Genomic DNA, 25,886 nt, shown 5'->3' with positions numbered 1-25,886 from the left:
GCAATCAGTAAAAATTTACTTTTGAAGTAAGCTTAATATTTTTAGTCGAAGGAAAAGTTACCTCTGATCGTAAGATAAAGGCTTGGGAGGTGGGGAAGGGGGAGCTGGACGCTCCTCATGGTGCCTAAAAATTAAAAGAGAAAATATTTAAAATAAAAGCTTTTTATCTAAAAATTAATTTATAAAATCGAAATAGTACAAACCTTAGTACTGTTATTAATAAAGATTACATTTCATAAAAAAATGCCAAATATGTACCAAACAGGGTTCATGATTTCTTCCGTTTATTTCTTTCTTTCTTTTTTTAAAAAAAATATTGGACTTATTGAAGTTTTTTTCTTAAATTTAAATCTGTTTTTTCTTTTCCTTTTTTTTAAAATTTAAATCCGTTTTTTTTATTTTTATTTAAATTTGGGGTTTTTTTTTTTCATAATATACTTCTTTTCTTTTTTAAAGGTACTTTAATAACTTTGAATTTCATAAAGAAAATTGTATTGTCAAAAATAAACCTGAACAATATCATTTGAAACTTCATTACTACATGAGAAGTTGTAATATAGTAAATTCATAATGACTGCAAATATATGATTTAAATTTATAACATATGAATTAGAAATACATTATTATTAATTACTTAAAAATTGCCTAAAAAAACAAAGCATAAAAATTAGTTGTTATTTTTTTTTAAAGAAACTTTCAGAGCAAAATAAATTGTTCTGCCTTATATCATACCAGGGTTCATACAAAGATCAGAAGGTGAAATCCAAGGAGTATCCAATGAGTCCAAAATTTAAAAACTTTGTGTAAAAGATAAAAAGATAGTTCTTTTTTAAAAAATTAAAAAGCAGTTATTATAAAGAAATCGCAAAAATGTATATTTTGCATAAGATATTTTTTCTACCCATTTTGAAATAAATTTTGACTTTGTTAAACTTCATCAAGAAAAATAAATAAAGTTGTCACTTTCACACATAAATACATTTTCCATTTTCAAATATTTTAATAAATTTTGTCAAAGTACATAGTACAGATGTTAAAGATTAACATAAAAACCTACCAATCTTATATTTTTAAATTTGAATACATAAGAAAATCTATGGCACTTCATACAAAAAAAAAAAAAATCACAGTTAATCATTAAGTTTGCTTGTAACATGTAAAATTAAAATTATTTGGTGTTATTTTTTTCTTCTAACTCTTGCAGTTCAATTTTTTTTTCTTTTAAAGTTCTTCTTAAACTATTAGATTATGACAGCGAAGTCATATCATTTCGTTTCCCTGCTTGGACAACAAATTCATCAGCAGACTTAGTAAGTTCATCTATGCAATGCAATAATATAAGGAGTTTCTAAGGACTAATTTGGAAATCTAAATAGTTCCAAGTACTCCTTGGAGACATTTTTTATTTCCAAGGAGTATAAGGAGTCTGTACGAACCCTGATCATACCTTGATGGCAGTATGACAAAGATTTCCATATAAAATAACTTAACCATTAGTTTTTTTTTAAAAAAAAACTCTGAATTTATCTTTAACCCATTTTAAGCCAAGCATAGAAATTTTATAAAATATGGTATTATCTCCACTGAAATATATTTAATTTAAATTCATAAATCACTGAGCAATGCCCCCCAGTGGCAGAATTGCATAGCGACTTCTTGTAGAAATATTTTGCTTTTGGGAAGTAAAAAATAATAATACTTTTCTGCAGAAACCTACAATTTGAAGTGCTCAATTTACGAAGATATCGTAAATCCATATTGATTGAACACAGGTTTTCACGTGGCTTTTTAGATTTACCGATATATTTAAGTTAACATAGGAAATCCGAATTTCATCATTTACTTTTTAAGGCTATCGATTTTTCTGGCAGTTATTGCTTTCCACATAGTTTTTAACATCTGATATTATTTATTACAACAATCAAATCTTGAAACGTAACATGCATTTTACTTTTTAAGGCAATGATTCTATCGATTTTTCTGGCAGTTATTGCTTTCCACATAGTTTTTAAAACCTGATATTATTTATTACAACAATTAAATCTCGAAACGAAACATGCATTCGAATAACCCCTGAGGAGTATGATTTGCGAGATTTCGTCATCAATCCATAATGTTATACTGCTACAGATTTCATGATATTTATTTATTTTCTAAATGTGATGATGATTTGTAAAATGTAATAAAGGAAATAATCAGTGTGTGCCCCCCAACAAAATGCGAGAATATCGCCCATAATATTAGAATTAAAAAAAATATTACATATTCAAGTAAAAAAACTACATAGATTTTGTAAACACAGTGTTTTTGTTACCTTAAATTAGTAACATACATATTTTTTATTATTGAAAATATCTTGCAGAAAAATATTAGTGTGAGAGAGTTTTGTCGCGGAAACCCCGAAAAAAATCTGCCACAGGGAGCATTGCATGTAATCACCATAGACCAAATCATTTAGTTGAGCTCTTTTATGATATTTGTTTAATTTTTTCAACAGAACTGTTATACATTATAAAACATATGATTAATTCCAAGTGGAATAATAATACATTAAGTGTAATTTGTCAATAACCTTAAAAAACTATGTCAACAATAGTTTAAACACTGATATTGTATGCAATATTAGGAAAATTAAATTCTCAGTACTTATTCTAGGTACTTTAAAATTCAGAAATTTACCATTACATTATTAGAATAAAATGTGGTTTAGGCAAAAAATTTTTAAATCTAAAAAATTTGAAGAATTTTAACTTCATGTGTCATGCAAAAAAAAAAAGATCATATTCAGTAACTACTTTTTACAAATATATAAAGATAAAAAAATACATAAGGATAAAAAAAATGCAGAAGGATAAAAAAAAAATTATAACAATTTTGGTTTGCTTTTTAAATAAATTTGCATAAATATAAAAAAAAAAGTTTTAAAAATTTTAAAATGCAATTTAAAAACTGCTGTATTTTTTATTGATCACATGATGTAATAATTAATATAATTATGTGGTTTATAAAATATAATTTCAAAGACCACATGTAATTTTGATGACTATTTATACAACCAAATATTTACAATAAATTTTAAAACTATAAAATTCAATACAAAATTTAACTATCTCGAATTATAATGCTATATAGACTTTCAAAGCAATGAATTCTTTTAAAACATCATTTGATTCAAATCCATAATTTTTTTCTTTTTTAAAAAAATTAATTGATTTAAATTAAGAAACCCTGCTTGAAAGTAAAAATAAGCAAGCTTTTTCTTAATAAAAATTTATATAAACTGTCCACACTAGCTTCAATCCCCCCCCCTACCTTTTACAGTTTTTTTTCTCTTCAATATTACTCAACAAGTCCTTAATCAGTGAACTCCTGGATATAGTGAACAAAATATTTGCTCTCGTGCCTTGCTGCATAATGTTATTTTTTGTGGATATAGTGAACCAAAACAAGAGAGGATAATATGATTTTCTTCATTTTTTATGCAATAATTTTGAAATTTCTACTTCAAAATAAATACATATATTGAAACCATTTACAGCATGGAATGTAGCATTTTTTTGCTTCAATGTGGAATAGCATTATTAAATGGGTTCAGCAATCTTCTGGACAAATGCTTCAAGCCAATGAATTTGGCGAGATTACTTTTATGTGCTCGAATGTATACAGGTTTAAAAACTGGAGTAACATAAATTCAGGAAAAATTATCTGAGAGTCAGTTTCCATATCTGATGTTGAGGATTGCACATCAACTAGAGATTACTAAAGTTTTTTTGTACGCAAGGCGAAGAGCCATAAAAAATAAAAGTAATCACATTTTTTAGTTACTACATATTATTTTTCAGTCACTTTTTTATTTCATTTTATCGCTCATTTATTTAAATAATGTGTCATAAAAAACGGGGGAATTAGGTAAGATTAACTATAATTGTTTGCAGAACGAATATAGTGAACGGTCCCTTGCAGGTTTTCTATAGTGGGGTTTGACTATATATTATCATGATGTACCTGTATTTATTATTGAGATTTAGTGGTGGTCTTGACCTGTCCACTTTTGGAGGTGGGGGAGGCTGTTGTCGCCCATACATAGTGTAAGGACTTCCAGCAGCAGCAGCAGAGTAAGGCTGTTCAGCCCTATTTTTATTGTCCATGGGGTTAGATGAATACTGATTGTAAGAGTCACTACTATAGGAGGAGCTGTCAAATGCACCCTGCAAACAAAATATATTATCAGTATTCACAATAAATAATTTAAGTTTCATTTCATTTAACAGGCATTCCTGCCAATATTGGAGAAATAAATAAAAAAAACTTTTGTTCAAAAAACTTTTGTTAAAAAAAAACTTTTGTTCATAGTTTTTGATAACTGTAAAAAACCATGAAATTTTGAATTGTGTAAAACAAATGGCATTTCCATACACAATGGACAGGCGGTACGCCAAAATAGATTAGAGTTGAATTAACTGTGGAAACGTTGAATAGAACAATGTGAACTGTGTCTTTTTGCATAATTTGAAACGAAAATCAACATGGTAAAGGAAAAATCACATTTTGAAAATGGGAAAATTAAGCACTTTTTAAAAACACCCAATGAAAAAAGCACCTTTAAGGGCTTTTAAAAAACGAACATCTTTAAGCACTTTTTAAAAATGCTGTTTAAAATAAATATATTATCATTGTAAGAGAAAACTTTTCAAAGGAATGCACCATAATTAAGCAATAAGGATCTCAAATTTTAAAGAAAAAAATATTCCAAACAACATATTTAAAAAGACATAAATACAAGACATATTACTATAGAACTAGACATATTGCTATAGAATAAGGACATATTAGTATAGAATGCAAATGCTATAAAATCTAAAATTATAAGAAATAATTTTTTAATAATAATTATCATCTAAAGATATTAAAGTTTTTATTTGGCTTATGTTTCCTTATTTTTACTTGCCTTTAATCTTTCTTGTTTAAAAATCAATTTACAATGAATAGGAGTTTGCAAAATTATGAATTATTCAATAAATACTTAAATAAAAATTTAAAAATATCCATACTAAGTTATTTTTTCAAATTTCTCAACCGCTAATCCTCGAAAAAACCATAAGGGAATAAAATATCACGATCACAGTTAAAAAAATTTTAAGTAGGGTTATATAGATAGTTAACAAATGGTCTGAATTGCACCATTGGTTTAAAACATTGCACATAAACAGCCTCTTAACTAGTTAGTATTATGAACCAATAATAATAAAATTTGTAATTTTAACTTTTTTCAAAAAAACCAAAGTTAAAATTACAAAATGAAAAGAAGCAAAATGTTCATAGAAGTTTCAGAACCAGGTTTCGCCTTAACAAAAAGTACCGGAATGTCATACCCCCTTCATAACTGAGATCTTGATTATCTTGAGTTAACCCGATTATCTTGAGTCAACCTGATTATCTTGAGTCAACCCGATTATCTTGAGTCAACCTGATTATCTTGAGTTAACCCGATTATCTTGAGTCAACCTGATTATCTTGAATTAACTCGGGTATGTACACATTGCAAATATTTATTATCTCTACTAAACTTGGGCATAGCAGAATTTGTCAACACGTTTTTACTCGGCCGGAAGCAAAACAAAAAATAATGATAATTTCTGTGATTGGAAGTTTAGCCATTTTTATATGGGAGGTTTGCTATTTGTGGGATTGTAGACGTGTTTTGTTCAATTGTATATACGATGGTGGAAGAATTTACATAGAAAAAAAAAGAGTAAAAAAATTGCATTCCTGAGCGAAAGTAATGCGGATGATGAAGAGGTGAACAAAGACTAATATTTAACTTTTCTCGTTTGATCCAGATAATTTGGGATAGTAAACTGAGAGTAAATTAAATATTTTCTCACACAAAGAAAAATTAAAATTTCAACTTAGAACTTGTGTATTATGTTTTGTTTTAGTTCCTTGTATTTATTAATGAAATAAAAAAATAGGTTGATTCTTTGCCAATTATTTTTTTTCAAAAAAATTGGCAAGGGAAGCGATTAATACTTTGTCACCTTTTATAAATTTGGCTAGAAAAATTACATACTTTTTTCTTCGTTTTAAAATTAAGCAAAGCTTTAAAAAAAACTATCAAATATGTCATTTTTTGTAATAAAAAAAAGAATGAAAAGAGTCATAACAATCAGGTCTCGGAGAAACACAGAAATTTACACGTCCCGCGAGGACGGCTTGTCCAACAATGTACCCGTCCTCCTTTGAAACTAACCTGTAGCTTCTAAATAAATAAAAATATAATTTTCTCTTATTTATTACAAACATTTATATAAATTGCACAATGAATAAGTAGTTACTAGGATTACATTATACAGTAATAAAAGGAATACTAGGTTACTAATAGTAACCTATTATTTCTTTTATGAAATAATTTAAATGACAAAGGTCAAGTTATCTGGAATGTCAATTTATGCGAGGGTACTGCGTTTTTAAATTAATCAAATATGAAGTTCACCAGTTTCACAATGAAGCCAATGATTTACTGAGTTTTCTTTACAGAAATCTGAAAGGGATTTTCCATTTAGGTAGATGTAAATAATTGCGTTTAACGCTTCTTGTTTAAGACCAGTACGTAATGGGTTTTTTTGTAAGTTCATTGCTAAAAAGCCCCTTTTAACCACTGCAGTACTCCCAGACACAGAAAACATCAATTCCACCATACGCAATATTTTGCTGTATTTCTAGATTAGAGGGTCATTTTAAAAGTGAGGCGCTAGACTCTTGCAAGATAACAAAAATTGAAAATGTATTACGAACATTAAGGGGAAAATGGCCATCTGCGCGGACGAGTGGGGAATTCTTGATCGCCGAGGATGGGCGGACGGGCTAATTTTCGAGCCCTGATAACAATTAAAAATAATATTTTTGTAAAAGAATTTGAGTGTTATGACAAGTAATGCATAAATTCAAATTAGAAAAAAGAATAGTTTGAAAGGTTAGTAAAAGTACAAAAATAAAATATCTTACCAATCTACCATTTGACCGCTCCAATGAATGAGGTTGAGCCCCTGTGTTTATATAATCGGGTGGATCCTTTTGGGCACCTAAAACAAAAGATTTAAATTATTTGAAGAATTTAAATTATTATTCAAACAATTAATTTAAAAAACATTAGTAATTAAGATAATTAGTCACAATTAATAATTAAAATAGTTGGATCCTTTTGGGCATCTAAAAGAATGAAGGACATCAGATAAAAAAGGGTCAAGGATTAAAATTATTATTTAAATAATTAATTTAAAGAACTAATTTTAAAAAAACATAGGTAATTAAGATAATTAGTCAATATTTTAATGACTTTGCAGGATAAGCACAAACAATTAAATCCTTAAGTGTACCAGTAAAAAACAATCACAATTATTCAAAAATAAGCTTCTATAGTAATTTTTTTTTAATACATAATCAATAATCTGGACAAAAATCACTTTAAACAGATAATTTTCCTACATACCAAAAGCAAACAAAGAACATAAATGATTGAAATAATTTTTTAAACATTATGATAAAAATAATATTAAAATATGCAATTATCATGCTTTAGATGCTTTTCTGCCTCTTATTTATGAAAATGTTTAGAGAACTGTGGGTCTCCAGCTCTTTTTATGTTTCCAAATCTAATTTATTCTCCATTTGATAAGACACAAGTTATCTTTAACAGCTTCCCTTACTATCCAGAGTATCTATAGGTCGCAAATATTTATTATCCCAATTCGTTTTATTGCGTTTTTAGTCGATTGGAAGAAAAAATCTGTTGGGATAAAAAGTTTGTTTCAGAGTTTGCACTGTGGGACAGCAAACGTATTTTGTGTATACACGCTGGATTTAAAAGGAAAAACTTCACTGATTTTTTTATCACTTTGTGTTGTTCCTCACAAAGACTAATACAGTAGGGAACCGATTATCCGGAACGATCGGGACCATTCCTATTCCGGATAACTGATTTTTCCGGTTTTCTGAATCGCTACAAAAAGCCGTTTTTTTATTGTTAAACCCAACTAAAAAAATTTTTTTTTGGGAAATAATCTTAAAAAGAAGAAAAAACGATGAAGTATTACACTAATGATTATTTCCAAAATGATGGTAAGGTGAACATCTTTTAAAAAAGAAAGAAAAATAAAGAAAAAAAAATTTTGTTTAAAAAATGGCGGGAAAATTTATCGAATTTCGTTCCGGTTTTTTGGTTTTCCGGTTTTCTGATTTCCGGATAACGGGTTCTGTACTGTATTTAACTTTTTTCATTTGAGCGAGATAACTCAGGATAGTAAGCTGATGGTATGTTTTTCACACATAAAAAATAATTTATTTCAATTTAAAACTTATGAAAAATTGGAAAGGGAAATAGTTAAGCTTAAAATTAAGGTTTTAATTTTAAATTAGTCTGCCAGTTAATTATTATATACAAAACAATTAGCTGATACAAAAAGATCTGATCACACTTAAAAAATCTCTGTATAAAATAATAATAGCCAGTTAATTTATATAATACAAAAAAAAATTTTTAAATGAGAAAAAAAATCCCGTTTTGTTTTTAAATTGTGGTTTTGCTTCCCCCCCCCCCCTGATAGGAAGACTTACTTTCAAGCAAAAGAGAGTGACGTGCAAACATCCGCTCTTGTGCTGTTCTATAATGAGTGGGCTTGTTGGCTCTATCAACCCTGGGCGGGGGTTCAGCTTGGAGTGGTGATCGGGCTTTTAGAGTACCATCACTTCCTGAAAATCATATTTTTTTATGAACTTCAAAATAAGAAAATATTACTAGTTCTGGTGTAATTATATACAGTCTTTGGCCAAATTATTAGAAGCACTTTAATATTATATGTAAAATCTTATTTATCAGGTGATACTATACAGCCTTATTGTTTTTACACAATTGAAACCGTTTTGCACATGCTTACGTTAGTGTATCAATTGGTTACATTAGACGATATATAATATAAAATCGACGATTGGATAAATTAGACGATATATTATATCAATATAGAACATTTATTATATCAAGCATTATATTAGTATATTATAATAATTAGACCAAATCAATAGATGTGTATATAATATAAATTCGACGATTGGATAAATTAAACGATATATTATATAAATATAGGAAGTTTCTGTCATATCTCTAGAACTAATTACACCAGGTATTATATTAGTATATTATAATAATTAGACCAAATAATTAGACGTACAGTTGTTTTTCAATAATTACATGTTTTGCACGAATTTATATGCAATACTTCTATATTTAAACATTCATGTAATGGGTTTTTCATTTCGGAGATTATTTAATATACTTCCTATTTGTATATATTTTTAATACATTGCATTACAATGTTAACTATTTGATACGCGAACATAAACAAGTGCAAACCGGTTTCAGCTGCACAAAAACAATAAAGTTGTATAGTATCACCTGATAATTAGGATTTTTCATAGAATCTTATAGTGCGTCGAATAATTTAGTCAGGTACATTAGCAGATTGGATGCACATTGTACTTCTGATTTAACTATTGTATTTTCATCTAAAAGGAGAGACATTAAGTATGCTAAAGAATTAATGCCACTTATTTTGGAAGTTTTTGTCATATCTATAGAACTAATTTCGTAAATCAAGAATTATTGCAATTCAGTCGAGAAACTCTATTACCCAATGTTGAAAAGGTAAAAAAGTAAGGTTGAATTGCTATGTACATAAATTTTTTAATCTTAAACAATCCATATAGGACAATATAAAATTTGACTTCATTTGAATTGAAAAAATTTCTGAGAAATAAAAGACCGCAACTGCGATTTTGACTAAACAATTAGGATTGTATTTTCCATAAGAAAATTTTATGCCTAAATTCATTAACAGCATTTCCAATCATGTATCAAAAATGACTTAGGAAGATTTTTTATAAAAGTATATAACTTTGTTTCAGTAGTTACAAAACTTTAAATTTCTATTTTTTGAGACATTCAGGGCTACATTTTAGATTCTCAAATTCATGACTTTCCATGAATAATTTCAAGAATTTTTCATGAATTACCAAAGTTACTATTTTCTCAAAAGAAAACACAACAATAAATTTAAAAAAGCATTATAATAACATTAATTGAAATGATAGGCATAACCAAAACTGTTATACTCTGCACCTTCATATTTATTGATATTAAACTTAAAAAACAGAGTAAAGAAAGAGTTGAAGCAATAAAATAGCTGAAAAAATAGAAAATCAAATAACTAAATACTGTCAGATATATGCAGTTATTTAAACCAGTTTTATTTCTTCTTTAAAGTTAGTATAATATAAAAAGCCTAAACTAGAATTTTAAATTGATAAAATAAAAAATAAGTAATAAATATATAAATTCTGAAATCACAGAAGTTTAAAAGATGATTCGCTCTAGAAATAATGTTTTTTCTTTCCTTTTTCGAAAGAAACCATCATTTTTAAAGAACAGGATAAAAACATTTCATATTTTAATAGAATATGACTGTGAGTGGGGATTGTGATAAAAATTTAGATATTTGGAACATCAGAACACTGTGAAATTGGGAGAGAGGTAAATTCCATTTTAAAAATTAAGATTTTTTGACGTCATAAACCCATGATTTTCCATGATTCTTCTGAAAAAAATAGTTAAAATCGTGACATTTCATGACAAATTTTGTTCAATACCAAAATTCATGACTTTCCAGTAACGCAGATACCATAGACATTGTTTTAAATAAAATTTCATTCATTCTGAAAACACCATTTGGAATTGAAAACAATGGGGATGAACATTAAACTTTTCAGAAAAGTATTACCTCAACTAAAGAAAAAAAAAAAAGAAGGAAAACTAGGGATTCAGTAAATTAAGTCTAAAAAAAGTATTTCTATTGTGCTCAATTATCGAGGTTGATATTTATTTATTTATATTTTTAAGAAGCGTTGGTATGACTTAAATCGCTCGATTGTTTTTTTTTCTTTTTTTTAATTATTGATTTAAACCAAAAATATTTTTAAATATAATTTATAAATATATTCTTAATCTTAACCATGTCAAAATTAATTGTTGTTCAAAACAGACATATAAATTTTAAAAAAAGAAAAAAGATACTTAATGTTAATAAGAGCAACATGAAACTCTTAAATTATTATTTTTCCCTAGTTGTGAGTAAAACATTTTGCAGTTTAATAAATATATTTTCTTAGTTTTATGTTGCCTTTTTTTCCAAAATACAAGTATTTTTAAAACTTATTAAATATAAAGTTTGTGTAGATAAATAATGAAAATAAGACTTCAGCTAAGAGTTTTTAATATTTCCTGTATCCTTCATTTGATAGCTAAATGACAAATTGGGTTTTTGTCTTCATAAGGGTGTTGAAATTAAACTAAAAATAACTCTTTTTCTTCCTAATAATGGCTATGATGGGCAATTCAGATAATTTTTATATAAAAATACAATCATACAGTGAACACGGTTTATAGTGAACGAAATGTTCCCTCCTGTGCCATAATGCACACATATAATGTTATTATTTATGGATATAGTGAACCAAAAAATGAAAGGAAGTTGGATATTATGAACTTTTTTCTGTCCTCCACTGATTTATTTTCTTCATTTTTTTTTTGTAATAATATTGAAATGTCTACTTCAAAATAAATACATATACCGATTTTTTAAACCATTAATAGCGTGGAATGTAGCAATGAGTATTCTTTCTTGTTTGCTTCATTATTGAATGGATTCAGCATTCAAAGAAGATGCCATCTTCCAGTATCTGGACAAATGCTTTAAGTCAAAGACGATGAATTTGCTAAGTGATTGGGTGAGATTACTTTTATGTGCTCAAATGACTGGTTAAAGAGGTTTAAAAACAGGAATAACATAAATTCAGGGAAAATTATCTGAGAGTCGGGAAGTGTTTCCATATCTGATGTTGAGGATTGCTCATCAGCTAAAGAATACTTAATATTTTTTTTTGTATGCAAGACAAAGAGTAATAAAAAATAAAAGTTAACACATTTTTCTGTTACTACGTAGTTTTCAGTCAACTCTGGATTTTAATTCTATTCATCATTTATTTAAATAATGTGTAATAAAAGGGGAAAGTTTGGTAAGATCAATTAAAATTATTTGCAGAATGGATAAGGTGAACCAAAATTTTGGTCTCTTGAAAGTTCACAATACTGTATTTTGAAACTTTCAGAAGTAATTTTTTTGGTTAAAAGAATTATTTCACAAAATCAATGGTTAAAAAAGGCAAAAAGGCTTTATTGTACTTATAAATCTTAAAGAGTTTTTTTATTTCAATATCCAAATGCATAAGAAATTTATATATATATATATATTTTTGGGAATTTCAAAGTTTGACTATATATTGTGCATACATGCACTATAATGGGTGTATGGGGTGTTCCCTTAACATATATTTCTTACAATCTTTGTGAAAAAGGAAATAAGAAAACATACCCTACGGGGATAGCAAATAAATAACAAAACAGTGAAGAAATATCACTGAAAATTTCAATTTAATTAAAAAAAATATGAAGATAATAAAAGTTGACATGTTTCAAGCCTTTCAAAATAAGGGCTTATTCTCACTAGGAAGGAAAATTCAAACATAAAACGTCAAGTTGCTAACGAAAAATAAAGGTGAAAAACAATACTAGAAAAGCTGCAGTAGTCAAGAGAGGCAAGTCAGGGTAAAATGACACAGAACTCATGCTGTTAATAAGGGAATCAGTATTTTTATGAATGAAACAAGATTCTGGGACATCAAGAAGAACAGATTTCACGGGTTAAGAGAATTCATTTTTTAAATAAGACCTCGCTTTTAGTCAAAAAATATAATCTGTATTTTCATAAGTCTAGTGGAATGATTTTGATGATTAGTTGAGTAGTTTCATTTCAACATCTTATACTGGTGACAACTAATTCTTTATTTTTTACATAATTTTTAATGAGAGGCTTTTAGGTCCCTGCATTTAATGAGGCATAAATAATTTTTTGACTCCTTTGGTATCAAAGCTCTGACATAGCATAGGATTCGCATAATAACATAGGACTCACATTAACAAAAATGATGTCTTACCTGAAATATATTTTGCAGAATTCATATCTGTGTTCAATAACGAATCCTGAAATTAGAAAATAATAAATTTAAACAGATAAAATTTAAAGATTTCTTAGAAATTTTCTTTAATAAGAATTTTAGAAATAAAATATAATTGAATTGCAGAAATTTAAAGAAGGGGCTAATAAGAGGGGCTGAATTGGGGATTATTGCAAAATGAATAAATATATTAAGAGAGAATCCTCTTGCTAATTGTGGTCTCCATTTAACACAAATGAGTTCCATCCAAAAAGTCCTCAACGAAGGGCTGCTGAAATACGAAGGGCTAAACGAAATACAGTGTAACGTCCCATATCCGGACGTCCTTTTCCCGGACACTTTTTAACAATCAAAATAAACAAACATCTCTCCTTCTTCCCCTTTCCTTAAAAAAAAAACAAAAAAAAAACCAACATATTTCTAGCTTGCACTGAACCACTGATTTACGCATCGAACCCATAAATCACCAGAAAGGGGAGGTGAAGATCTACCAAGACCATTGAGTGACCGTTAGTGACGCTCCTCCATTGGAATGTAGGAAAAAGAGGAACATTTGTTTTCAAAAGACCGCAACTGAGTCCCTTCCCCCTCCTCTCCTTTCCCATGCAAGTGGCTAGTAAAAGAGGCATTTCCTGGAACCTTTTTATTGAAAGAAGAAATACTGTGGAAAAGGGTAAACGGGGCAAGCGTTAAGGTGGAGGGGGAGTCAAAATGGAAAATTTGAATAGGTTTAAAAGGATACACGTCCTTGAGAAACAAAACATTCGTTCTTCCCCCTACCATTTAACATTTAGGAGGCGGGGGGAAAAAGGGAGTAACATTCTTTCTTTAGCAGATTCTTTTAGTCATAGAAGAAAAAATAAAGAGAACCCGATCAGCGTGCCCTGCCTTTATGCTTAATTGATAACCAATGATTGGAGAGAAAACAATTTGTTACTTCCCCACCAACTTAAATGATCTCCTCTTTACACTTATTTTCTTTCACAAATAAGGAGGAAATGAATTTTTCTGCTCAACCTACCCACCTTAATGAATGACGGGAATTTCCCTTTCTTGCTTGAATCATTCTAGTTAAAAATGGAGGATTATTATTTTCATATGTCAATTTTTTTCGTTTTCTATATTTTAAGCAATATCTTTTTTTCTAATATTTCATATTTTAATGATTAGATATTCTAATGCTAAAACATTATTCCCCTTAAAAATAAAGTTTATTTATTTTTTGCTTCTTAGATTTAGATCATTTTAAGCTTTGTTCCAGAATGACGTGAATTTCCCCTTCCTGCTTAAATCATTCTAGTTCAAAATGGCGGATTAATATTTTCATAACTGTTAAAAAATTTTCGTTTTCCATATTTTCAGCAATAATATTTTTCTTCTAATATTTTATATTTGATTGATTAGATATTCTAATGCTAAAACATTATTCCCCTTAAAAATAATGTTTATTTATTTTTTGCTTCTTAGATTCAGATTGCTTATTAAATCATTTTAATCTTTGTTTACCTTGGGGGTCTATTATACGGAAAAATCTATTATACGGACTTCTGGAAGTCCCACCGATTCCGGATATGCGACTTTACACTGTAACAGGAGATTTTTTGAGCTACGACTAAAGTTTTAACATCACACATTTAATCATGCAAGTAAAAAAGAGAAATTCAAAATTGGAGATACATTTAGCAAAGTAAAAAAAAAGTGTATAAATCTTCATCTAAAGGGGATTTTTTTAAACTATTATTTATAATTACTTAAACCATTTCTAAACAGTTTTTAAACAGCATACCCAATTTTGGCTTACTGGCTACTAATATTCAACTCTGTAGCCAGCAAATCCGTAGCCTCCTGGATCAATCAAGTATTGGAAGAAATTTGCCTTTGTGGAGTACTTTTTGATGGAACTAACTCAATTTTGCGTTACATGGAGAGGAAAACCACGAAAACGTCCCACAGCAAGCCTGACCGCAAGGAGTACTTAAAATATTAACACAAAACCTACTACAGTACTGACAAAAGCACAATCTGTCAAGCAAGAAGAATAATATACTTGACATCTGCGGATATTTTGGCGTCAAATTTGTCTGTTTCTTTAAAATTCTTCAACAAAAACGGAGAAAATATACAATTAAACAGGAGATAGTCGTAAAATACAGGAGTCTTTGTTAAAAAACAGGAGAAGGTATGGGCTAGTTTGATCAAATGATTGACCCAAGGGGGATCAAATTGACCAGGCTATGGAGTCATCAAGGACTCAAAATTGACTGTTTAACACCAGTCATAAAACAAAATATAACTTCCATCCAGATTTAGATTTTTATTTACAGAAAACTACGATATTCTTGTTCGAGGGCTTTTTGAGATTTTGTGAAAATTACAGTAAATAATTAACACAAAAATATGGATGATTAATCGTTTCTTAAGGGATACAAAAATATATTTTTAAGAAAAGTATTTTGTGAAACTACTTCCTAAAGTTGAATTCGTGAAGGTACAGCTAAATGGTAGTAAATATGGCCTGGACAGACCCCTGACAAGGAATGAAAACTAGGAAAAATTATACTCACTTGCTGCTGTTGAATATAATCAAAAGGAGGCTGGAAAAGAATGAAAAGGTTTTATCAAAATATTATAGATTATTTATAAGTAATTATTAGAACATACATATTCATAATTATTGAACACATCTATTATTAGCGCATAGTTGCCAATTCATCCAGATTTCCTGGGTGATTTTATTTTTATATTAAAGTGATAGCAAAAATTATGTTTTTTTTTTCTTTTTTTTCTTTTTTCCAAATTTAATTTTTGGATTTATAAAATTTAATTTAGAATGATTTTGACAACCACTACATAAGAATAAATAAACATTTACATATATGTAAGATAATGGCATGCCAGAGTGCTTAAACTCGGACAAAATATAAAACTTGTTTGACAATTCTATTTACAATTGATTTTTCAATTCTTATTTTACTACTACTTGGGAAAAATCTTTATTAGAGTGAGTGAAAGTCAGTAAGTATGTCAATGCAAATAAATTAATACAAAATTTTATTAAAATACCTCTTCTTTTTTTAAAATTTATTTATTAGAGCGTTTCAGATTNCATAAAATATTTTAACTTGTGCAAAAAAAATTTTCAGCGGAAATTAGTGGGAAAAATGGAAAAATCTGAAAAAAAGCGGAAATCCGCGAATCCGCGGAAGAATCTCATCCCTGGTTTCAGATTGTACTTTCATATAGAGCAGTAAATTTTTTAAAAAAAAATTTGAGAAATTAAAAAATAAGACGATGCAGTATGGTAAACCTACCATCTGGTAAAGGAACTCAACTGAAGTAGTATTATCTTTATTTTAAATAAAAATAGTGTAATGCAAAGTAAGCAGGTTAGTTTTATTTTTTTCATAATGAAAAGTAGCAAAATAATTCCACCCTTCAAAAAAAAAAAAAAAAAAATCAGACACTTATTTAAAAATGTAAGTAAGCAAATAAAAGCATAAAAATTTTATTGATTAAAAGATAACTTTTGAAATTTATTTTAATAAATTAGATTGTTTTTGTCCTCCCTCCCCCTTGTGTTAGAATCTGTAAACTTGAAGAAAAAAATTTCAAAAAAAAAAAAAAAAAGAATTACATTTTAAATTATAGAACATTTATTTAAAAAAAATTAGTTTAGTGCATTCATTTCAAATTTCTTTTTTAAAAAATATTATTTAATCTAAGTAGCCCTTTGATTTCGAAATTATTACTTTCAATGTAAATTATTAAGTTTTGAGATTGTAAAATCAGGTTGGCATTTCACCCAAGAGAAAACATTTCTTTCAGGAGACTGAGTGAAACTGAAAATAAATGAAACTGTACAATAGGGGTGAGCAACTTGTGGCCCGCAGAAGCTTCTAAACGCAACAAAAAAGTTTATTTTAATTCGGTTTTTGTTTAAACATTATAAATTTTTGTTAATTAAAATAATTAATTCTAATTTATATCACTATAAAATTTTTATATTTTTTGCACTTTCATTTTGTAAACATCTTTTTAGTTAGAGTTTATAACACCCCCACAATATATATATANGTGTATATATATATATATGATAAATTAATTATTGTGAAAAATGGAAAAAGTTTTGTTAAAAAAAGTATCACTTATTTTAGTTTTTAACAAAATTCAAATAATTCAAAGTATTTAATTTTCTGCAAATATGTTTTTAAGTTTACTGATAAAAAATGCTTAGTGCTTAGAACACTAATGTTTACATAAAAACTATAATATTTGCTGCTAATATGACTAAATATGCGTCCTACGTTAATCTACCTGTTGTGCAAGTGGCCATTCACTCAAAAATTTTGGGCACCCCTACTGTACAAAATGGAAAAAAACTAAACAATTCCATTACAAATGCTTAGGAGTGCAAAAAAATGGCTTTTAAAGAAGATATATTTAATAAAGTAACAAAAAGTAAAAAGCTTTATAAGTATGTTTTTATACAAAAAAAGCGTCACTTTTATTACTCAACTGTAAAACTTCTCGAGTATGAAATCGTAATAATTATAGATAAAGAATAATAGTTAACACCTCTGAAACTACTAACTGTGAAGGTGTTCACATGTTTTATCAAACAAAGAGCTCCATATTGTTTTCCTTGCAAACAAAAAAATTCATTACAGGTAGACTTTTCTTTAACACTTTTTTTTTCCTCAACCACACCCTTTCAATTTTTTTTTTTTTTTTTTTGATTTNTTTTTTTTTTTTTTTGAAATAAGGAACTTTATCATTCAAATTGAAAGTTACCTTCCATAAAACAGGGTGCGTAGCCAAAGCTTTCAACAAAAAATAAGCACCTTCCTTTTAAGCACTATGTACATTAACAAAATAATTTTCAAAGATGATAAAATAACTACTTTCTGTTGAATGAATTGTGAAAATGTTGGATAGAACAATGAAAGGCTAAAATGGACATGGTAAAGAACTCATTTTCATCCTAGTGGGACGTCAGTTAAAACGTCAATATTGACCAGTTAAACATCACTACAAGTGACATAAGACACAATACTTTTTAAAAAAGCGTTAAAAATAATTTTTAATCCTTTTAGGATCTTGAAAATGTTTTGGTGACAAAGAAATTCTGACACAAGGTTGTCGTCTGGATAGGGTTACCTGTCTTGATCGAGGATAACCAGGTATTTGGTTATATCCTGGAGGGCCAGACATTTCATCCTGAGTAGCAATGCTAGGATCACTCGAAGCTTTTACCATCCCTTGTAGGTCTGAAGTACGAGTGGTGGGTGGAAGTTCTAAATCACTCTCTGGTGAAGAGGCATAGCTGAGTCTGGAAGTCATGGGGAAGAGGAAGTCATCAGAGATAGCTTCTTCCGGCTAAAAAAAATTAATTCATTTCATTATGCCATTTAATAGTGTGGCCATAGTAGTTATCCTTCATCTATGAAAAGGTAGTCCAACATAGAATCACGTTTAACATAGCTTATAGTATATACTAGTGAATTGGTATTGTATTTTTGTAGAGGCAGGCACACTACAGTACTCCCCCACAAGAATTATAGCTGTGATAGAAATCAATGAATGGATACCACTGGTTGATTCATTGCCGTTTTGTGATAAGCCAGGAGAGCTGTATTAAGATTACCACACTCTTGTGTGCTGATGGTGAAAGCTGTCTTAAGTTCATGGTCACTCCTGTTTTTGTTGTGGCTTATCCTCCTAATGCAGGGTTGCCACAGTAAAAAATGAACAAAAATAGTTGCTTTAAGAGCCTCAAGCATGAAAATAGTTGCCAAAACTATGAAAATAGTTGCCTGAACAGGAGCTAAAATTTATCAAAAATAGTAGCCAAATAATTAAAATTGTAGTTTAATTGTCAAATACTATGATAAGGACTGGTTGAGGTCAGAAATTTTAAATCGTGATACATCGTCTGTTAGACATCGCGATTTAGCATATGTTCAGAAACTACCTATGGGAAATCAATCGAAAATAAATAAAAAGGAATAAATCTATTACAAACAAAAATATTAATTATAAACATATTCTAGTATAATATCAATATCGTTGCTTAATTTTTTCAATTAAAATAATAAAGAAGTCAAAGCAAACCCAAGATTTATTTCATTTTTCTCAAATTAAAAATGATTTAAGATTTATTGGTTTAAAAATAATAATACTGTAACAAAATATTTTACATATGTGCATTAAAATTAAAAGAAAAAAAAAGAAAGTAGAAAACAAACCAAAGAAATTTTCACTTTAGAAAAAAAATTATTTTTTTAAAGTTATTTGTTGGAAAAAAACCATGCTTTTGAAACATCATTAGACCCTCTTTTATTCAATTATTTAAAATAATAAAAAGTAGTATTAACTAATGGTCAAATTCTGTACTTAATAAATGTAAAAATATTTTTACTTATTTATTATTATTTTCGTTTTTTAAAAATAAAATTGACTAAAGAATTATTTCTTTAAAAATGACACTGACTATCTAACAAATTATAAAACAAAAAGTATTGAAAGACTTTTAATAAAATTTTTAAAAAAATACTTCAAGTACTAATGTTAAATTATTAAAAAGCGTCCAAACATTACTAAACTCTTTATTTAATTTTTTTTTTAAATTTTGTTTTTTAACTAATAGCCAAATTTTTTTATAACTTTGTTTTCAGTTTCTCAAAAATAAAAGCAAATTAAATAAAGGTAAGCCTTATTTTAATTTTTTTCTAAATAAAAGCAACTGAACATTTATTGGTTTAGTTCGCCCTACTGTCAGCAAGGATATGAATTTTTCGCAGGTAGATGATAAAGTTAACAATCAGAGAACTACATTCGGTATGATGGACATAGAATTGTCAGAAAATCAATAAAATGGACAGAACGCTGTTTCGTTTTAAAATTGGAGGGGGACTTAATAGCAATTTTAGGTTCAAGTCAATTTTCTTGTTATATATGTATAATGAGGGGAAAAATTTAAAAGCCTCCATAAAGTTCATTACTGGTAGTAGTGAAGCAGAGAGGGCTCAATTAGGTTAAGTAGGTCCCTAAGGGCAGGTGAGTGATTGTGCCCACTCCCCCAGCAGGCATGCCAAAAAAAAAAACTTAAAATAATACAACAAATAATTTATGAGGCCTATCGCCATTCCTGGTAAACTTTTTCAGGAATAAAATTCAATTCTGGTGCCAGAAATATACGTGTCTCCATGTGTATTGTCAACTGTTTCTAAAATTAATTTTCATATGTATTTTAGAAAATTCCTTAAAATCACAAAAAATCTAAAATATAACTAAATTTTGGTCAGTTCCTGAAAAAATTTGGATAATTTTTTTTTTTACTTAGCTTACTATTTACATAATAATTTCGCAGAGATGCGCCGCGGCGTTTGTGATTTACAACATGAAATTTTGGTATGTACGGTGTACAGTACGATGCGACCCGTACGGTGTTTTTCAACTATTTGAGCTTGAAAATTTTATATAGGTGAATTGATTCCCCAAAATTTCATTATTACTCTTCATCTTTTACAGCGATCTACTATTATAATTTAGGAACGATCAATAATAATTAAAAGAATTAACAATGCAGGTGGAAAACAGTTTGCAAGAATATAATAATAGCACAGCAAACGCTCTCTCTTTTAATCGAGAAGACGTTGACTTTTATTTTAGCGATTTTTAGCAGTTTAATCATTGGATTTATTTATATCTCAGATACTAGCATTTAATTACAAAGAAATAATGCGTTCTCCATCATTTTATGCCTTAATTTTTAGCAAACCGAGATTATTTGCTTACTTTTTATATCTATTTTTAAAAATTACTTTCAAATATTGGCTGTTTTATTATTTTTTATTAAATTATAGCTGCTTATCATTTGACAGGTGAAAATTTTAGAAATTTAAAATTAGTAAAAAGAAACGCGTTTGTGATTGTTTAGTGGAGTACAATTTCGTGCAAAACAAGATTTATTTTATTTTATTTAATTATTACTATTTTTTGTAATTATTACAAGGATTTTTAGCTGTTTAATAATTAGATTTAATAATACTTAGGTATTTCAAATCAAATTAAACTAAAGCGATTGCTCTAACAATTTTGTAAGATTATTTTCATCAATTTATTGTATTTCAATTACTTATCTTTATTATATTTAGGTTCACTTGGTTTACATAAAATTTGAATACATTAAATTGGTTGTTATTAACGTAATGTGTTTGCGATTGTGTTGCACAATTTTGAACCTGTACAATTTCGCACAATTGTACATGATACATGATACAATTTTGCATACATTTGAAGAGAAATTACTGAAATAGATAATTTCTGGTTTTAAGTGATAGCGCATATTTAATAATTATTTTAATGACTTTGAAATGTTTAACCATTTATTTTGTATAAAATTTGTTACATGAAACAGATGTGTTAATTCTGCAATCTATCAGACAGTTAGATTTTGTGCAGCTTTTCTGATGAAAAAATTTTCTTTTTTAGACCAATTTTGCAGGTCCAACTTTCCATAAATTTGCATTAATTTTTTTTGTATTTTTTTTAGAATAAAAAATTAACTGGAATATAAAAAAATTCACTGTAAAAACCAATCGATGAATGCCCCCCTCAATACCATAATTTCACACAAACAGAAACAATAAGTATTTAGATGAGTTAAACCAAAAGTGTGCCAATTTTGTTCAAGACAAAAGTTTCTTGAAAGCCCTTTAATGCTACACAAGGAATAGGCAACATTTATAAGGAAGCAAAATAATTGACGTTTCACATAAAGAAATTAAGTTTAAAAAGTGAATAAAATAAATCGAGAATTAAGAAAATGAATATTTAAAAATATTTCTCAAAATCTGCGTTGGTAAGATCAAAAATAACTAGCAATTAACTATGTCCTTTTTAAAAAATAACTTGTTTTAACCCGAGCAGTTTTAAAAATTCGTGATAAATTTTTTAAAATAATTCTTTTCAAAATAAATGTGACTATCAAGGTTTTGTTCTCTTTAAATTTAACCAATGACAAGATATTTCAATAGAATAACATATTAAACATCACTGAAAAATTGATTTCATAAAATAAATGAAGAATTACTTTTGATTCAGAAATCCATATGGATGATTGTTGCTGCTTATCAATTGTTTCACGCAATTTCTTGTACCACATATCCGCACTTGTCAGAGTGATAGTGGCTAAAACAATCAAAGATAAAAATCAGATACATTTCGATCCTTTCCACTCGACTGATTATAAGCAAGTTAACTTCCAAAAAGTTTTAAAAAAATAAGAAAAAAAATATTACGAAAACACTTATTTTTTAATAACTCCTGACCTGTAAATATATGTGACCACAGCTTCTCAAGCTTGACTGCATGATCGTGTAATTTCTTTGAGCTTTTATGACTGGACTTGGCAAGACGAGACCTCATCTCTTTCACAACGTGCTTGTTTTCAGCACGCATAAATATCACAATGGGGTAGAATTGAGCATAGTTTAACCGGTTTACAGCACTGGGAGTAATATCTAATATTGCATGTTTTCCCTAAAAATAAAAAAATCACAATTTGGTAGTTATGAATTTCCAACCAGTATATTTCAAAGGCACATAAAATTATTTGGGCTTAAGAGTTTCTCTGGAAGAAACTTATTTCTTATAGGACATTGGAAGAAACCAAAAAGAAAATGGAAGAAATAGAGATTTTAAAATTTAAGAGTTTGGGGCGAGGAGTAATCGACAATGTCAACCTTCATCTATGAAAAGTTACCAACATAGAATTGAGTTAACATGTTTTATATATACTAGAGAATTGGAATAGTATTTTTGTAGTAAGTACTTAAACATCACACTTTGTGGAAGTAAGTGAAACCATGATTAAAAATGATGATAGAATTTGGGTTTTAGATTCACATTTTTGTAAAAACAAAATGTTAATGTCAAGTTATGAAAAAATAAACAATGTGGCTGTTGTAAATAATGTGGGGATAGTTCTAGTAAGGTACTAGGGAAAGGATTTGCTGAATTTTCAGTTGCACTAGGAGAAGAAATGAGTAATATAACTTTAACAAATTTTGTGTTTTGTCAAAATAATATCAACTGACAAACACTGGAATTTTTAAAATCATGTGGAAATCCATTTGTAAAAACCATGAAATCATCACATTAAAAGCATGTAATAAAATTATAATATTTCAGAAGTGAAATATTTTGCTTGAAATAAAATTTTATAAAAAGGTTTTTTTAGTTCGTAACAATAATTTCCACACAAAAAAAATGATCGAACTACTATATAAATTTACAATGGAATCAGCATAAGGCTAAAGACTCAAATGCGCAATTTAAAATTTCCGCAAAATCATATAAAAATTATTGAATTGATTTTATTTCAACATAAGTAAAAATAATGTGACAAATGTACCCCAATGATTAATTCTTTTGCAACAAATCGGAAACAAAATCCACACTAAAAAAAAAAAAAGAAAAGAATAATCATGGGTACTTTAAAACAACTATTTCTTAAAAAATCAAGAATAGATTGTTTTCTCTTTCAAATCATTCATAATTTTGAACCCAATGTAATTTAAATTTTTTTAAGAAAAGATAACATTAATAACCTTTTTGTTTATAAGACCTATCAAACTTTTAACAAAAAACACATATAAAATAAAAAAGAAGAAAAAAGAGGTGCCGTATTTAAAGCATTACGATAATATTAAACGTTTATTTACGATTGTACATTTTAATGTCCCATGTTTAAAATAAAATATTTTCAATTAGTTTTAATGCTTTCTATAAGCTACACTATTATTTGAATTTTTACTCTTGTGCGGCAATATAGATTCTATTTAAAACTCCTTCATCAAGTTTCGTAGCACGCAATTTGAAGGGGCAAATACTGTGGGATGACCCAACTGAAATGTTTAAACAAATCAAGAGTTGAAACAGGGTAGCCAAATCTTTTAACAAAAAACAAGCACATTTAAAATACTTTTTAAGTACTCAAACAATATTTTTAATCACTACATACATTAGCAAAATGCAAAATAATTTTCAAGGATTTTAGATGATCATGATGAAATAACTAGTTTCAGACAAAGAACTCGTTTCTTAGTTATATTAGCCATTATAAAATGATCCAGACATTTTTTGGTTCGATATCAGAGGGTAGAATACGAAGCCTGAAATTGATAATATCTTGCAAAATGCCGCAGAGTTGCAAATGAGAGTGCAAGAATCTCACCAAACCCAGCTCAGTAAATGCACATATGGACTCGGAAGTATTTCATTCAACATGTAAAATTATTCGCGTTTTTATATGCTATGGACTAACAGTGAGCCGAAATAGATTATAGTTGAATGAATTCTGGATAACGTTGAATAGAATCGACATGGTAAAGAAATCGCGAAATCGACAAGATAAAGAAAAAAATATTTCATTTTCGAAAAGGTATAATTAAGCACTTTTTAAAAACATCCCATGATAAAAGCACCTTTAAGAGCTTTTATAAAATTAAAATCGAAAATAAGCACCTTTTACTTTCTAAAAATGCTACTCACCATGTGAAATGTGCCCCATAACAAGAAGGGGAAAAAGCTATTTCAGAGTCAAATATTTTTAATACATTTATCATTCTAAACAATGTTGAGTAGGTAAATTGTTTTAAATAATCGATCGAATTTAGTAACGCTTTGAAGTAAAATACTGTAGAATGATCCAACTAAAAATATAAAATAGGTCAAGGATTAAAAAAAAAATTTTTATTTTTTAATGAAAATTGTCTCAGTAGTTTCTCACGAAGACAAATTCCATCTTTACATGGGATAAAAAATTCCTCTACATATTTTGCACTTATAAATGAAAACAATAATTAAAATTGTACTTGTATTGAGATACCTTTCCAATTATTTCTTTAATTGCACTGAGTCGAATAATACCAGATGGCTTTTGACTTTTAGGTACATCATCTAAGTGACCATCAAGTTCTAGATAAAGAACAAAATAATATCATATTAAAAGGCACTTTTTAACTCAGAAAATAAATCTAAACAATAAGCTAAGCTTACATTTTGCTTATAATCCAAAATCCACTGAAGCACAAAATAAATGAGAGACAGTTATAAAGATTACAAATAGGCAAGATCAGATCATTACATACAGTGAAGAATCATTTAACAGAAGAACTGCTTCAATCCAACACCCCTTTCTGTCTTGTTACCAGAGCCTGACTAAGGTAGGGGCATACAGAGCAGTTGACACAGGACCCCACATCAGAGGGGGCCCCAAAATCAAATAGAAGGTTTATTTTACGTTTCCTTCTTTAATGAACTTTCTTTTTTAAACAAAATATCAGTACAGTATAACTCTGTCAGTTTTATGTTAGCTTTTTCATTCATCTATCGTATGAACACAATAAATCTATATTTCGTAAATCCATGGCCTTCTAGGGTGGAATTCATCAAAATTTGTCGCAATTAGGATAGACAAATTTTGCCAATCAAATGCCTGTATTTTTACACATTGCAAAATGCAATATATTTACAAAAATATGGGCTTCTGATTGGCTTAATTGAGCCATCGTCATTGCAAAAATTTAGCTGAATTCAGCCCTACTGTCAGCAAGGATATAAATTTTTTGTAACTGACAAATTTAACAATCAGAAAATTCCATTCGGCATGAACATAGAATTGTCAGAAAATCAATAAAATGGACAGAACGATATTTCGTCTGACCATTGGGAGGGGAGGGACTTAATAGGTATTTTAT

General features: G+C 28.1%; 1 protein-coding gene across 1 annotated transcript in view; it reads right to left on the bottom strand.

Annotated features, from left to right (window-relative positions):
• Positions 1 to 25,886, bottom strand: part of LOC107447528 (tight junction protein ZO-3) — a gene marked incomplete in the record, with an annotated part of 114,597 nt that overhangs the window by 4,144 nt on the left and 84,567 nt on the right. Inside the window, 10 exon segments of the mRNA XM_071178201.1 lie at positions 62 to 124; positions 4,006 to 4,208; positions 7,006 to 7,082; positions 8,614 to 8,748; positions 13,102 to 13,147; positions 15,687 to 15,716; positions 18,280 to 18,498; positions 22,217 to 22,314; positions 22,455 to 22,665; positions 25,016 to 25,104. Of these exon segments, the coding sequence (XP_071034302.1) occupies positions 62 to 124; positions 4,006 to 4,208; positions 7,006 to 7,082; positions 8,614 to 8,748; positions 13,102 to 13,147; positions 15,687 to 15,716; positions 18,280 to 18,498; positions 22,217 to 22,314; positions 22,455 to 22,665; positions 25,016 to 25,104 (1,171 nt within the window).

This window comes from Parasteatoda tepidariorum, chromosome 3 (assembly GCF_043381705.1).
Source record: "Parasteatoda tepidariorum isolate YZ-2023 chromosome 3, CAS_Ptep_4.0, whole genome shotgun sequence".
NCBI lineage: Eukaryota > Metazoa > Arthropoda > Arachnida > Araneae > Theridiidae > Parasteatoda > Parasteatoda tepidariorum.
The sequence above is the reverse complement of the archived record's forward strand: the minus strand, read 5'-3'. Positions and strand labels throughout refer to the sequence as shown.